Genomic DNA, 16,352 nt, shown 5'->3' on the forward strand with positions numbered 1-16,352 from the left:
AACCTGGCATGACATGATCTGAAAACAATCACAGAACAACAAAGAACTGCAAAAGCTGAAAAGAAACAGGTGATGACACAGAGGACCCGGGGCCTCATTTATAAAATTTGCTTCCGAAATATAAATATAAATGAGGCCCCTGAGCAGCAAGAATTTTGACATCTACAGCTACTTTCCATGCATGCCTCAGTAGTGATGAGCATTCAGACTCCAGTTTGGCCTCATCAGCCATCACGTTCACCAAAAGGACAACGAACTGAAGTCATTGTTATCTTCGACTATGTAGGACTAATAACACAGAATTTAGATTGAGCATATTTCCTCTTCGAAATAGCAACCGTGCCTGTGATGCTATCAGAAAAGAGACAGGTTAGCAGAAAATGACTAATAAATATAGGGTGACCATACGTCCTCTTTTTACGTCCTGTCCGGGGCGTCCGGGCGGGTTTTTTTAAATTCAAGGGAATGTCCGGGTTTTAGTGTTTCTCATAGCACGTGAAAGTAAACTGACCAGCGCTTTGTACACAATACTATGATACTTTGTTGCGCGACGTCATTACCGAGAGGCGTCTTGTGAGCCGATCTGCGCCGCGCGCGCGCACACACACAGATGGAGCGGAGCAGACGGGGCTTCAGACAGCGGAGCGCTTCTTCTTCTGTGTTGTTTAACGGCGGATGGCACCATTTCAACAGGCTCATTACCGCCTCGTATCGCTATAGAGTGGGATCAGAGAACAATCTAAATTCTATTTATTAACCCCTATATTTATTATAATACAAGGTATGAGATCAATGCATTCCGACTGTTTACAACACTGTTTATGGAGAACTGATGAATTCCTTCTCTACTTAATTCGACAGCGGAGCAGGAAAAAGCACCTTCTCAGATGAACTGCAAAAAAAAAGTTCCAACATACCGAGATGAAAAATAGAATGTAGGAGAAAAGCAGGATGAAGAAAACAATTCAAGATTAAAAGTATGTATCTTTTTTGTTTGTTAAGTTAGTGTTTTGGTGAGACTCTTATATTCTTCTGTCTTATTATTACAGTTATTAAGAATTATATTGTTGAAGCTGGATTTTCTAACAGAAGAGTTCATATTTAGAACATTATTTAATATTTGTAAAGAGTCTAAGAGAGCTATTTTGTTACAAGTTTTTACATTTCATTTTGTTAAAGAAGTTAGTTTCGCATCATTGAATCATAATAAAGCATGTTCATCAACCTCTGAGAAGCCTATCTGAATTTGTGTCTCAAGCACGAGCACGACCCCCCCCCCCCCCCCCCCCCCTCCCCCCTCCTCTTTTTGGGAATTCTAAATATGGTCACCCTAAATAAATATAAACAACAGGGCTCCAGTTTACTGGAAGAGTCTTTTTTTTTTTTTATGCTGTTGATCATCAGAATGAAGCAAGCAAACCCACAAACCTAAACATGTCATAATGTGACTCCAACAGCAGAAGTGGAAAGCATTTATCACCAGTAAACTTTCAGGTACTTCAGAAAAGACTTGCTGTGTGAGGATGAGGATGACGCAGTCTCACATTGTGGACAACTTCAAAGGTGTGATTAAATATATACCAACTGGAAAAAGGTGAGCAGTTTTCGCATGTTCTGATCAGGAAACGAGCCAAAGTCACCCCGATGTTACGAGGAATATAGCAAAAGAAAAACAGAAAATGTTCAAATCCAGGTAGATCTATATTAAGATGGATATGGATTTCTTGATGTCACACAACAGATCAAACAATGTTGAAAGAAGACACAAACAATTATTTTGCTTTCTTTGGCACTTTTCCCTCAAAGTTTTATTATTCTGAAAGAATTTCACAAAATTTCCAACAATGGAACTTTAATTAATTCTAACATCAAAATTTCACGTCCCTCATAACGATGTTCATTTACATTATTACTGCAGTCACATTTAGAAATTTCAGCTTAGTAGTAGTCGTTTGTCATTCACAGCATGTTGCAAGGGTATTTCAAATAATTGTGCATTTATCAAGAAACATTTTCAAAAACGTTAATGTAGAGTGTATCAGGAAAAAGTTCTGCATAAAATGCGAACATATGCTGCTTCAAATGGTCGCAGGTGCAGACACGATCGGTTTCAAGCACGACTCGTTAACCCGACTCAAAAAACAGCAGAATCGCTTTAAAGCACTGCAATGAGGCATTCAAAATAATTGAACGTGCAGTGAGCTATACTTACATGCTAGCAACCGATCTAATAAAGCAGAGAAAAAGATATTTCAGTTGTTGTCTCACTGATTACAGTGAGAGAGGAAGTATTTCTGAATTCCAGTCGGGTGCATGCTATGTGACGGTTGGAAAATGGGAACAAATGTATAGTTTCAGCTGACGAATACATTCTGCCCACCCTGCAGTCACAAACTGACTCGGGTATTTTGCTTCTGAGCTACTGAGTAAGATAATCAGGGTTGATTTTGGACCAGTAGGGGAAGGTGAAGTCTCACTGTGCCTACTGATCAAGGTCTAGATTCTACGGGTGAAAATGTCATTCAGTGACATTCTCTCCTAATGAATGCAACATGCTAAAGACTGACACTTACTTTCCTCTCTAAGCTTGAGGCCATTGTTTTTCAGGTAAAATCCTTGAGCTTCATCAAGAATCAGCAATAAAAAGGCACATCAAAGATGCAGTCCAACATTTTAGGTGCTATGTATGAATGTATTTATCTGCTAGTAACTGAAACTGTACATTTACTGTTATTTTACAAAAACTGTGTACGACCACAGCAGTTCGTTCATTCTCTAATCACACAGCACAGGAGCCATATGAAGCAAGAGACATAACATTTTGCTGGTCATCAGTTGTGAGAACTCTGTTGCCTTCTGTCTTAAAAACTAAAGCTAAAAGTATGTCTGCCTCTTTATAGTTAATGCATCCTTAAGTAGCAGAAGAATACATTTAGGCTGTGGTGCGTCATCTCATTCTAAAAGGTCTTTGTAAGGCCAAAACCTAAAGAATCCAAAGTGGCAGAGGAGTAAGTTTCTTGCCGTGTGCAGATGTGTTTTATCTACCTACTGGTCCTCCATGTCCAGCTTACTTAGCTTAGCTAATGAGGGAAATAAAGTCACAAGGCAAACATGGACGGCACATTAAAATATGGCATCTTAAGTATTATTAGGCGTTTCACAAGGCAGTAGGATAATAAAACTTGGTGGATCAAAAAAGAGAAAAATCCAACACAAAATGTTTCTTCTCAAAAGGACCCTGAGCTGCAAATTTAACTCATCCAGGTGAAAAAAAAGCATGAAGGAGCCGAAGATTTTGGCACTAAAATGACAGAATGGCACTGCAGGTAAAAAAAGTCCTGAAGTCGTAGTAGTGTACTGATTAGGACGAGTACCCCAAGTTTAAACCCACAATCACGCGTATTTACACCCATTAAAATATTATCTATAAATAAAAAATAACATTTAACAAATATAAATAGCAGTTGACTAACATGAGCTTCATGTTTTTGTCAGTGCAATGTTAATGCAGGTCAGCGTTATCACAGGTAGATTAGGCAAGCTCTTCGAGCACAGGCGCGTGCGTATTGCCAGATTCAGTGTCCAACCCTGTCAGTCCAGGAGAAAGACACGCCTCATTCACTTTATGGCACCCTTGAACTATTTACACAGAAATATACACGTCAAACTATGGCCGCAAGATCAACGCTATTCTCTTCGTGGAACTAAGATTCTTAAATATCCGATGGCCAGTAGGTGGAAGACTAGTGACGATACAATCTGAAATCGGTTTACAATTAGCTGTGGAAGGCACATGAGGATGAGGATTAGCTTAAGAATGAGGAGAGAAAGAAAATACATCAGTAGCTTTTTCTGATTCAGAGTGCGGAAGGAAATAATCTGTAGGCAGAATTCCACATCGAGAGCAGCTCAGAGGAGACGTCAGGCTAATCAAACTGCTTTGGAAGCACATCCCCCACAAGTTATTTCCCTTTAAAAACCTCTGCTATCACTTGGCATCTGTGCTCATGTGCAGTGTGTGTATGTGTGTGTGTGTCTGTGTGTTCTCAGGGCTTCAGTGAACCCACGTGAAGAAAGCTACCTCATCCAAGTCCACAGAGTAGTCAGTGAGGTACATGGGGCCTTTGTCAAAATGTTCTCCCTTGTAGCTTTTCCATCGACCTGCGGGCAGGTAGATGTCCCTCTCCTGCTTTCCCGGCTCCAGCACCGGAGCCACCATCAGGTCATCCCCAATCAGGAACTGGGAGTCTATCTTATAAGCCACCTCGTCGTCATTGGCGATCCACCAGAGAGGCCTGATGATGGGGTCTCCGGTGTCCAGAACCTCGCCGGCCAGCTCGAGAACCCTCGGGGCAACTAGAGTTTCATGCAGCTCTGTGAACTTCCGCGCGATCTGGACCACCTGCAGGCCAGCACACAAAGAAACAGTGTGAGCACTACAATGAGAAGATTAGAGTCTCTATTTAATTTGGCATGAAAACATTTCACGAAATTTATAAATTTTTTATTTATTTTTTAAATTTGTGTAGTGTCTGACTGTTGGTCAGCTGAGGCCTCTTTAAATTTGTAATCAAAAACTGAACTTTACTAGCTTTAAATAAAGCTGAAAATTATACTGTGGTTTCTATATATATTTGTACATTTTCCAGACTTCTATATGTTCATGTCACATAATGTGACACAATACAAAGATGAAAGTTTGCTGCCATTCATTTTCATAAAACATCATATTGTGGATATTCAAGTGTGCATTGTCACTTCATTTATGTTTTCAGACTTCAAAACAAAATTCCATAGCTGCTTTATGTTAATACCAATTCAAGGAACTAATTTTAGAGGTTTTGATATATTAATATATCAACTTCATTCATTCTTCATATTATTAATTTGTGTTTCTCAGAAGAACTTCTGACGAAATAAAGAAATTAAATTTATAAAAAAAATAAGCTAAAACTGGTATAATTTTGACATTAGCTTCATTAATATACATAGTTTAATAGCTAAAGGCTTCAGTGAAAAAAAAAAATCAATGATCAAATGCTGAGGATAAATTAGCTTTAATGATCTCCTCCCTCCATCTCATCCTGGTAATACCAACAAGAAAGTAAAACCTTTTAAATTTATGCTTTTACTGATCACTGAATTAAAGCAAAGAGAGAGAAAGAGAACATGTCTGACACTGTAAATGAACAGTACTTATGGTCTTAACGCTCACCTCGGCGTCGTAGGCCCACGGTGGGATAGAGAACTGCATGGCGGGCATGAAAGCAGACAACTCCAACCATCTGATGTACAGCTCTCTGTCTGGCAGCCCACTCTTGTCATCTACCTCACCTGAAAGAAAGAACAAACATCAGCCTGAACTTCATAAACTGGATTAAAGATCAATGCATTCGCGATAGAGGTCACTTCAACTGGATGCACACACGTTGGTACACGCTGTGAACAAACCTGTAGTGCGGTTGGGGTAAGCATTCCCCCCGATCATATCCGGCAGGACGAACTGGTAGCCGAGAATACTGATGGTCAGCACCGTGGGGATGATGGACTTGAGGCCAAGATCGTAGCCCCACACCGAGTCTCTGTCTATGATCCTGAAGAAGCAGGAGATGTTCTGACTCTGGTAGCCCACTCGCAGCTCGGCTCGCTCGCTGAATGGAATGGCCATCTCGGTGTAGCGGCGGGTGAAGGTGGACGGGTCGGACAGCGGCACCAGAGTGCTGAACTGACGGGGGAGGTAGCTCGTCTCTCCAGCGTCGAACTTGAAGGAGGTAACGTCATAGCGATTTTTCAGCAAGCGCAGATTTGAGGAATACCACTCACGGGCGTCCGGGTTGGTGAAGTCCAAGATCCCGCCAATGCCGTTCCACCAGCGGACCAGAGCAGGCAGCTCGCCGCTCGGTTCCCGGACAAACAGTCCTTTCTCCACAGCTACGCCGAAGTTGATGGAGTCATAGTTGATGAAAGGATGCGTCCACAGCGTCACATGGAAGCCGTCCTCTCTGAGCTTGTCAAACATCCCGCTGGCGTTGGGAAACTTCTGCGGGTCGAAGTCAAATTCTCCGTAGTCGGCTGTGTAGCGGTCGTCCAGCTCCAGATGGGAGCACGTGAAGCCATGTTTGGTGATGTCGGAGGCGTAGCGCAGCAGCTTCTCCTGAGTGACAGCGGTCTTGTGGAGAGCCCATGTGGACCACACTGGATACTTGAACACTTCAGGAGACGGGACTTTAATAGGCTTTGGAAAATAGCGACGGACCTGAGGACGACATGCACACAGAGAAATGACAATCTGGATAACAAGTGGATTTTTATTATTGGAATGAAGATGCACAGCAGAGATTTATGTAGGTAAAGGCAGTATGGTGACATTTTGGGAAATAGGCTTGTTCATGATTTTGAAACAAAAGCTTGTGTATTCATGTTGGATCAAATTCCTGATGGATCATCAATGTTCAATACTCATTTAGCCACAACGAGGCCTGGTAACTGAGGTTGGAACATATTCAAACTGAAATCAGGAGTATTGTGAGGTACACGGAGGATAGGTCACCATCACCCAAGAGCCCTAACACAAAGAACATTATTTAAATTACTGAAAACTCACGAACAATCTAGAGTCACTAATTAACATAGCATGCAACTCTTTGGATATTAAAAGAAAAAAACACAGCAAGAAACTGACACAGAAAAGGTCTGACCCAGAATTTTAACCATCAACCTACCACACAGAGTTTGTGTAATACTTCCACTCACCATGTACTTGTGAATAGAGGTAACATCGGAGCCCACGCAGACCCTGTAGCTGAGCTCAGGAAAGGCCGGCTCCCCCTCTGGTGGTCTAAAGGGGGAGTCCTGGTAGCGGGCCTGGAACCTCAGTGTCCTGCTGCTCTCTGACCAGCCCAGATGAAAAGGCACCGAGTCGTTAATCTTTATTGCAGTGGCATTTGACGAGAGCCAGTATCGCTCCAGGATTCCCCCAAAGGCATTTCGATTGGAGTAGACGTCACTGGTGATGAAAGGCCGTGGTTCTTCTTCCCCTTGAATCATGACGGGCCAACGCGGCGTCGCCATCTCAGCCCCTCCGTACCAGTGAGAGTCATTATAGGCCATGGCGTGTTCGACTGTGTGCTTGTTTTGCAGCTCTTCCCAGCGAACGCGGTAGCACATCACTGTGTCCTTTGGTCGAACAGTCTGGATGAAGAAGTTGAGCTTGCCAGAATCTGACTGTGTACAACTCAGAATGCTTCCCTCCTTTGTGCAAGAGTCCAGATCCAGAGTGCCAGACCTAAAGCGAAGTTTGGACAGAGGGAAGACAAATACAGAGACCCGTTGAGCTCAAGTCATAATTTAATCACGCTAATAGATTATTTTGCAGCTCTCCAAATGGAGAAAACTGGAATACAGCAACAGAAAGAACAAAAAAACAACCACAACTAATGTGACTTTAGATTCTCCTTTTATCTACTCCTCAAGTGTTTTCTCTGTAAATATGAGCTTTTCTGATAAAGTACACGTAATGCACTTCGGGGAGCGCTCAAGCGGTGGAAAAGCGCGAAATAAGTGAAAAAACCATTTACATGACTACATTAGTCTTCCTTCAGGGTGTAATAATGTGTCTGTCGCACCTGGTTATTCATGCACACAGTGCAGAAATGAAATCTTTTAGCAGAGCACAGTGGAAAATAAAGACATCAGAGGAACAAAAAAATCATTTATGCTAAAGGGTTTTCTTTATGTCAAGATCTGTTGATTGCTCATTTTAAATCGTGTTTTTTCAAGAGCATCTTGATTCAGATAGCAGTGTACAGATCTTTGTATTCATCTGTGTTTTTATTGTGTGTGTGAAATAACCAAGACCTCATTCTCATTTAAATAATAGAAATTCAGTCAAATAATTGTAAAAGTGTTTTGATTTCAAATTTCATTTGGTTCAAGCACCCTAAAATGAGCATCTATTGCACATGACCTGCTGGTTATGGAGCTAGACTAGTGTTTGTGTGTGTGCATGTGTTTTCAAAAACCTGAAAGTCATGGAGAAGACGACAGCCCCTCCCTGGTTACGAATGATGAATCCATCCTTGTTGAGGTCAAGCAGCTCGGTCTTCAGTAGCTGTGCTTTCCGTAGAGACACTGAGTAGTAGCACCAGGCGACCACGGCAGCCAGGACCAGCACACAGCCCACCATGCCCGCCATGACCAGGGGCCGACCTTCATGAGCCAGTTTCTTCTTTAGTGGGGACCCACCCGCTGCCCCTGAGATGTGCTGCTCCCCAGGAGCCACTGGAACAATCTGATACATACTGAAGTCTGGCACTGTGACGACTCAGGGAGGATTGCTGGGAATGGACAGCAGGAGTAAACTTGCTGAAGTGAATGATTTGGGGGGAAAAAAAATAAAGCAGAGAGAGCTTGATATCTAATTGTGAATGTTGAGCAAGGCCTCCATTTTCTGAGCAGGGTTCATTTTTCCAAACCTGTGAGACAGAAAAAAAGGAGTAGAATAAGAACCAAAGATTAATCCAGGCGACACAAAGCCTCTGAATGCATCTCACTCATACTGTGACAATGAACGAGTCAATCCTCCAAGAATATTCTCTCACAAATAAAAGGATCGTTTTTTTTTGTTTTTTTTTAAAGGAATCAGCCTTCAAACATTGAGACCAAAATAATTCAAATACAAATATATTTCATCTGAACGTTCATCCATCAATCCTCCATGCTGCTGCCTGGTAACACTCTGGAGCTAATCCCAGTCGAGGATGGGAGAAGGCAGGTCGTATTAGATGATTCATTATGGTGCAAGTTATTTTGGGTTTTGGGGGGGGGGGGGATGGTTTGTCAACAAATTAAAATGCTTATTCACATTCTTAACCTCACATTTCATGCTTATGTGGATTAAGTCTGATTTGGGTTTGTTGGCTGTAGATGGTATCGTTTGTGTTTTCGGCTAATTGAGTTTGACTGGCTTGAATGCAGACACTGTTGTTCAGTTGGAGATACACTTATAGAATTCCTTTTTGTCATCATACAGTGATGCATAATGAAATTCTAAGTAGAAGCAGCTCTTGTAACAGTGAAACACGAAAAGCACAAAGACATAAGGGTTGGTTGTATTTAGCAGTGGTCATGAAAAACGACATCTCTGGGGAAAAAAACTGTTTTTTAGTCTGTTTTTGACTTAATTACCCTGAAACACCTTCCTGGGGTTTAAAGTTCTATAAGTCGTCAAACATTTGCATTGGCATGAAATGAGTTTGTTTGCAAGACAGAACTAGACTGGAATTGGTGATTTGAAAATTGGGCTGATTTTTGTTTTAAAAAAGGTGTAAGTAATAAGACATTTTTCATATTCAATAGTTGTGACTAAACAATAAAGACTGAAAGTAATGACAAAAACTATGAAAAACTTTCAGTTAATTAAACTGCATGACTAATTTAAGTAACATAATTTTTCTTCTTCTTTTTTCTTGGGGGTAATCAACCTCAACGTCATCTAACTTTCACTGTCTCTTCATGGAAAAAAGCTAAAATTGGAAGTTGTTGTTCAGCATCCTCTATGTTGGGTTGAGATTTTCAAGCTGAAAAACAAAATAATAGCACATCAGGAAACTATTATTGCACACAAGGTTGAGTGAGGCATACCACACTGTATGCCATTATGATTTAAAAACACATGTACACAAATAGTGCATGCCAATGTACTTACTCAACATCAGCACCTTTTTGTTCCTCATTATTTATTTTGATTTTTTTTCAGTCGGGGTACTTATCAAAACCTTGACTGTGTCCTGTAGCACAGTTCAGCAGAGTCAAGCAGAGAAAGCAGAAGAGCTTTAATCTGCTAAATGGCACGTAGCCAAACACTGTAGCCACACAGGCACTGATGGCAACAGAACTGATGAAACCATAAAAACAAGCTATGATCAGAGAACTTGCAGACATCGAGTCAGCATGATTCAATTACATTTATCTCTTGGGGTTAGAGAAAAGTAAATACTATTTAAAAACAGTAGCCCTAAAATCACTGCATGGCTGCAAACCTGCCTTTTAACAATAATTACAATCCAGCCATCCACAGCAAAACCATTCTTACTATACCCATAGATATCATTATGTTAAAGCTTTATATTTAAACTTATTGTGATAAAAGTGCAATGACAAAATCCAATCTCTGGTGTTCATTGTGCAAATCTGACCTTCAGGAGCAAGTAAAATAGACCTCCTCTTTTCTGACAACATTGCATCAACATAAGGAATAGTTGTAGATACAGTCAGGTCTTCTTTTCACATCAGATTTGCTTTGTAACACATTATCTGAGAGCATTTCAGATCTTTGCTCCCACATTTTAATCCTCAATTGCTGACTCAATATCAACACAGTAAAAGAAACTAGTAATATTAATCAATAGCCTCAAGGGATCAACAAATCTTGCCAATCTTGTGTTATGAGGATTTTTGATTCAATGATATTGGAACGTGAATGAAAACTTTCTGCATGCACAAATTACCAACTCTTTACCAAAGTTCCTGAACAGGAAGTCATTGGATTAATATGATCTTAAAGATAAACAGAATGCTGTGTTTTGACACACATTAACAAATAATCATACAGTACAACACAGTACACTGTTTTCGGTAATCATCCATGTTTGCAGCAAACTGTTAAGCGCACTCTTCCCATAAAGGGGGTCCGCACCAGTGAATGTTTATTTATTCTTGTTGAGCAAAGCAAAGCTGACACATAAAAACAAGCTTCCCCTGTGTGATCGATCACTGAGCTGACCGTCGACACTGCACTGGGACATTACTGTCCATAACAGGCTGTACCAGTTTCGGCTGACTCGCTTTCAGGCCGGCCATTTTTTTTTTCACTGTTTAGAGCAACACTGTTGCACTTAAACGCAAACGTATAATTTATCGGTTGTTGGCATTGCAAACAAGTTACACTACACGGAGTTGCGTACATGAAAAACAGAGTTATCTTACCTCTGCATCTGCCTCCTGGGGTCACTGTGAGCGCAGTCCGTCACTGCGCAGCTGCGGACAGGTTTAAAGTTCTGACGGTCCCGCCCCAGAGCGAGCGATGTCGAAGCTGATTGGTCAAAACGTCTGTCACTCACGTGACACCGCGCTGTGGAATTCTGGGAAATGTTGTGAGACGATGAAGAATGGAAAAGTCAAGATACCTGAAATATTTCTAAACCTCTGAAAGCTTTCAAGACTATCTCCTCCCGGTAAACACTAAAAGCTCACAGGACAGACTGAAGCTACATACAACAATGTTAACTAACATTTATGCGATAACTTTTATTAATCAGTTTTTTTTAATATGGTTGCTATGCAAATACAGTTTGCAATTTGTTTTAATAACAAAAAAAACCCTCCGTGAATATCTGTTTTTATTTTCATTTATTTTCTGGCAATTTAAAGGATGTAATTTTGTGACATATGATCCACCTGCTGGATGTGTCAACATAAGGTGGCACAGGAACAGCACAGATTACACAACCCTTTCAAACAAAGGTCAAGACACAGTAAGGGTAAACAAAGTTATATTATGATTCTAACATGTCCTCTATCTGCCACCAGATGACAGCAACGAGCTACGCACAGTGAAGCCAGTGTTCTGTAGGAACTTCTCAACCTTTTGATCACGTGGATCAACTCAACTATTGTTCCATTTGTTTAAAAATTGCAAAATAGTTCGTGTTATTGTTTATTAGCTTTATTTCTATTGTTTTTTTAATTAACATTAAAGTTAATTGTATGATGAATAATAAAGAGATTAAGGATAACAAATATCTATTGCAGTTGCTCAGTTGCCCTTTCAAGCTATAATACATATTCTCCTCCTTGTCCTGTTCTGCAGCTAAAGGTGCACAATATTATAGATTGATAGCCTTTTAGTGTCAGAACAGTTTTTGCGCTTGCAACAGGAAAAGGGAATCTCCTGCTGTTGCTGCCTTTATTCACTCAACTCAACTTTATTTATATAAAAAAAAACCAAAGCTGAAGAAAAATGTTGTACATGGCACCCGGGGCCAGTATTCACAAAATGCAAAAGGAAACATAGATAAGCAGAGATAGACTCTATTCAGTGTTTTGTAAAATACACAGCTGACGTTCAGCACCAAAATATTACAGACGAATATTGCTGAAGCAATATAGGTGTCTTCGGAGCTTTATAAACTGTTCAAAGGGTATTATTTTTAAATAGCCTGTTGTGTGAAAAACATTTTTTTAAAAGCAGTGTTACAAGGTGTAAGAAAACAAAGTCAGATGCTCCCCAAGGTACTGTAATAGTGAAAGTAGCAGATCCATCCAGATCATCTGTACCGAGAGGTTAGATAAACAGGCTGGGAATTAGAAGATCTTTGGTCCGAATCCCTCTGCTGACAAGGTTACCACTGTGGGTCCCCGAGTAAGACCTTTGACCCTGCTGCTCCCTAGGTGTCAGAGTGTTGTAGCCCACTGCTCTTAGCAATGCATAGTTAAGATTAACTATGAATAAGGTGGTTTAAATGGAGAAAAGGAGTAAAGGGATTTCCCCAAGGGGACCATTAATCTTCGATAAAATCTTATAGCAATAATATGTATTTGATTGCTCTGTTTCAGGACCAGCACTTGGAAGAACATATCAGATCACAGAAGGAAGTTCACAGTGGAGATGCAGATGACACTGCTCTTCCTGCTCTGCTGCATCCCAGCAGCAATGGCCTGTTTGCAGTGTGATCGCACCGTCAAGGTCCTGCATGAGGACTTCATCTTGTCCGCTCCCACGGTGAATGATCAGATCGAACTGCAAAAGATTAGCGACCATGCCTATGTGACCTACAGAGAGACCAGTCAAGCACGAAAGGGGGTCATTGGTGAGGCCAAGAAACTTGCATACATCTTGCGGTTTATATTTGTTTATTTTTTACAGTTGTGATAGATTGTCGTGTTGTTAATCACTAAAAACTCACTACTATGGGTTCTATTTGTGTTCACTGAAAATGTCAGATCCCACTACATTGTACCGAGTCAGAACTGAGTACCAGAGTGAATTTGATCGTTTCTTAAAAACCCAGCGCACTGGTGAGGAAAAGAACATCTTTTGTGACTATTTACTCCAAATGTCAAAACTAAATATTGTGAAACATTTGAAGCAAATATTATCTCTATGTTTACAAACACTCAGAAGCAATTCTTGTAACATTTCTTTCCCTTTCTTTCTGTCTTTCCTTTTTCTTTTTTTTTTTTCTTTTTTTAAAAAGGACCTATAACATTTGACACCATTCAAATCATGGAGAAAGGCAGGGGTATCTTGGAGAAACACTTGGACGCCTTCATCCAAGATGGTAATTGACCTGAAAACCAGTGAGTGTTCTCCACAGTGTGAGGCTGGACACTTTGCTGGAGTCATTTTAATTTCAGTGCTTGAATTGCATTAGTTCCAGATCATTTTTTGGTCTCTCCCTCAGGACTGTGCCCCAACAAGTGTGGTAAGTTTGCATTGTCTCATCCGTCCATCTGTGTCATTGTAAATCCATGGTGAGTACAAACAGTTTCATATGTATGGTTCATGTTTACAACACACGTGTAAATTCATGTGTGTGTTTGTTTGTGTGTGTGTGTGTGTGTGTGTGTGTGTGTGTGTCATTTTTGTCAGGGCTTCTAAACAGGAGAGTAATGGATTGTGTTTCTTGCCGCAAGAAGATCTACATCTGTCCTTCCCCAACAGGCCAGCAGGACTGCGGTGGTATGGTAGCCTCTGTGTGTGGGTGTGTGCGTGTGTCTGGGTGTATCAAAGTGAATGAGATTTAGTTGGTATGTGTGCAGTGGGAGTTCACCATTCTTTAAAGTGCAGATTCACGTTGTCACGAGCGTTTAAATGTGCCCTAACGCAAGGCCCCACTGCTGCCATGTGCAAGGCTAATAGAAAAGATTATTCAAGTAATCCTGAGGCACACGGATGGAGGATCTGTCTCGCTCTCTCTCTATCCTCTTCTTTTCCCTCCCTTTGTGCAGAGTACCCAGTACAGGCTGAGGAGGGAGGCCAGGCAGTGTTGGACTGTTTTCGTCCCTGGCATCGTCTTCTGCTGGGAAGACCAGAGTACCACTACTCCTGGTCACCTGGAGTACCAGGAACTCAACAGGTCTCTATCTCGCTCTCTAATTCTAAACACTAAAAAATGCAGCTTAAAATTGTATCCTCCTTCCATCCTGTGTTATATTTGGCTGCATATTTACTGTCTGTCAGCCCCCCCTTCTAATATGAAGCCATCACTTGTGACTTTATATTACAGCTGAATGAAAGCGAGTTTGCGACTTTAGTAGTGACCGATGAGTCGTCTTTGATCTTGAATCAGCTTCATGTGACTGAACAAGGAACGTATCGCTGCTCGCTGCAAGACCGAAATGGAACCATCTTCTACGGAGTGGCTTTCTTACTCAGCGGTAGACTCCAATATTCAGACATGTCTCCACAATAATAGTCTGTCTCATGTTTCTCATAGTTTCTCATGTTTTAGATTGTCTGTTCTGTCACCACACTCTGACAGAATTTGGCAAAGAGGTTTTAAGAGTAGCACTCAAATTTTAAAGCTCAACTCATGACATTGAAACTCAAAATGCAACACTCTTTGAAGACATTCCAGACATCAAAGGCCACATATTAGGGGCAGTTTTAATCTAAAACAGGCTGAGGTGTCCAAAATGTCAGTCTACAAAGGAAGTGTAGTCACTGCAGCTATGTCTATAAATAACTGGACTTCTTTCACTTAGTGAGGTTGGAATAAACAGACACACACACACACACACACACACACACACACACACACACACACACACACGCACACACACACTTACACATACAACTATGGGAAGAAAAGATCATTGATATTTCCGCCTTCCAGAGACGCTCACATAAGCCAATTGTCCCAGAACAACTGCAAGAAACTTGAAAGAGAACTTAAAGCTACACTGGAATTACTTTATGTACTTACACCAAACAAAGTGTTTTATTTCAGAGCAAGAAAAACAAATAATACTTAAGAAACTTGTAAAATGGGGCAACTTTACCTCGAGGAGTACAGCAAATAAAATCTTTACTTCATGTTGAAGAGTAACCACAAAACATTTCAGAATTGTGACTCTTTTCTAATATGTTTATATGTGCATGTTTTTAGTTTGTGCTGTAGGGGAGATTCAAGGTGGGCCTTTTGAGTTTGCCCTCAATAAAAAAGTTTAAAATGAACAATTCACCAAATGCCCTTAAATACTTTGAAAAAATTATTTCATTCTTAGTTACTATATAATCAAACAATTTTGTGTGTGAGTGTGTGTGTCCTGTAAAACTTTGAAAATCTGATTAAAACCCATGTTGTATTCCACATTAAGTGTATCTTTCCTATTGTTTTTCTTTACAGTTGCACTATCGCCTCCTCAAACTCACCGACCCCTTGTCACTCTGCCCCCCGTGCCTCATGGAGACAAATACTCACCTTCACAGCCCACAGAGGAGCAGCTGCTGTCACTCATCACCATGGCTGCCGCTCTGGGTGTGACAGCCAGCGTGGGCCTCATAGTTCTTCTGAGGTGAGACAGGAAGTGGGAGGAGGAGAGAGAGAGAGAGAGAGAGAGAGAGAGAGAGAGAGAGAGAGAGAGAGAGGATGGGAGGTTTATCGAAGTGGGTGGAGGTGCTTGAGGTGTAGTCAGAAAGGGCGACATACAGGATGATGCTCGCCCCCTTAGATCTCACAAATTGGCAATTTAACCTTTCAACATCTCCACGTTTTCATTCTGTTTGTTTTTTGTTTCGTATCTCTTTGTTTTACTTTTTTTGACAAATCAAACTCTATTGAAGTGGAGTCCAAACACCCCCTGTTCCTGTTACCTCCATCTCTGTCTGTATTATATTATTAGACTGACTGTAACAGCAGTCACTCTTATTGTAACTTTTGAAGTAATGTCTATTTTGCCATCATGAGCATTGTATTGTTATTTTAGGAGAAGGATTTAAAAATCAGGCACTGGCTACAGTTTGAATGAACATTCTATTTATGTTTGAAGTTCAGAAATTTTAATTCCTTTGTTTGGTCTTTTTTACAGGAAAAAATGTCATCTCATCAGTCCGAGGAAAAAAGGGATAGAAACATAAAATGCATGGTGTCATATTCTTCATGTGAAGACACACTTTTAATGACACTGATATTCCACTCACTTCAAGTTTTCACAGACCTGCCTGTGGTCAAGAAAAATCCCCAGGGATCAACCTCAATAAAGTAAAACAGCACTTTTATAGTATTGTTGGTCCATCGCAATAAAAATTTTATGATGTATATGTATTAAAACCAGATCGAAGGTAAATA

The 16,352-nt window shown here is 40.7% G+C and overlaps 2 protein-coding genes across 3 annotated transcripts; one reads left to right on the forward strand and one right to left on the reverse strand.

Annotated features, from left to right (window-relative positions):
- Positions 1-1,785: 1,785 nt before the first annotated feature.
- LOC115398333 (myogenesis-regulating glycosidase-like) lies at positions 1,786-11,016 on the reverse strand. Of its 2 annotated transcripts, XM_030105038.1 has the most exons (6): positions 10,987-11,016; positions 8,022-8,474; positions 6,754-7,285; positions 5,452-6,256; positions 5,216-5,334; positions 4,055-4,402 (listed from the first exon to the last, which is right to left on the reverse strand). In XM_030105038.1, exons 2-6 carry the CDS (start codon positions 8,297-8,299, stop codon positions 4,055-4,057), a joined length of 2,082 nt encoding a protein of 693 aa, XP_029960898.1. In that variant the 5' UTR covers positions 8,300-8,474; positions 10,987-11,016. The 2 variants fall into 2 exon arrangements, with proteins under 2 accessions (XP_029960900.1, XP_029960898.1); XM_030105040.1 differs by lacking the exon at positions 10,987-11,016 and having other exon boundaries at positions 1,786-4,402; positions 8,022-8,299.
- Positions 11,017-11,167: 151 nt separating this feature from the next.
- Positions 11,168-16,141, forward strand: izumo1 (izumo sperm-oocyte fusion 1). The gene is made up of 9 exons (XM_030104230.1): positions 11,168-11,234; positions 12,616-12,869; positions 13,257-13,340; positions 13,464-13,484; positions 13,652-13,741; positions 14,011-14,138; positions 14,289-14,439; positions 15,411-15,579; positions 16,093-16,141. The coding sequence occupies exons 2-9, from the start codon at positions 12,668-12,670 to the stop codon at positions 16,139-16,141; spliced, it is 894 nt and encodes a 297-aa protein (XP_029960090.1). The 5' UTR covers positions 11,168-11,234; positions 12,616-12,667.
- The last annotated feature ends 211 nt before the right edge of the window (positions 16,142-16,352 follow it).

The sequence above is a fragment of the Salarias fasciatus genome, chromosome 12 (assembly GCF_902148845.1).
Source record: "Salarias fasciatus chromosome 12, fSalaFa1.1, whole genome shotgun sequence".
Classification (NCBI taxonomy): domain Eukaryota; kingdom Metazoa; phylum Chordata; class Actinopteri; order Blenniiformes; family Blenniidae; genus Salarias; species Salarias fasciatus.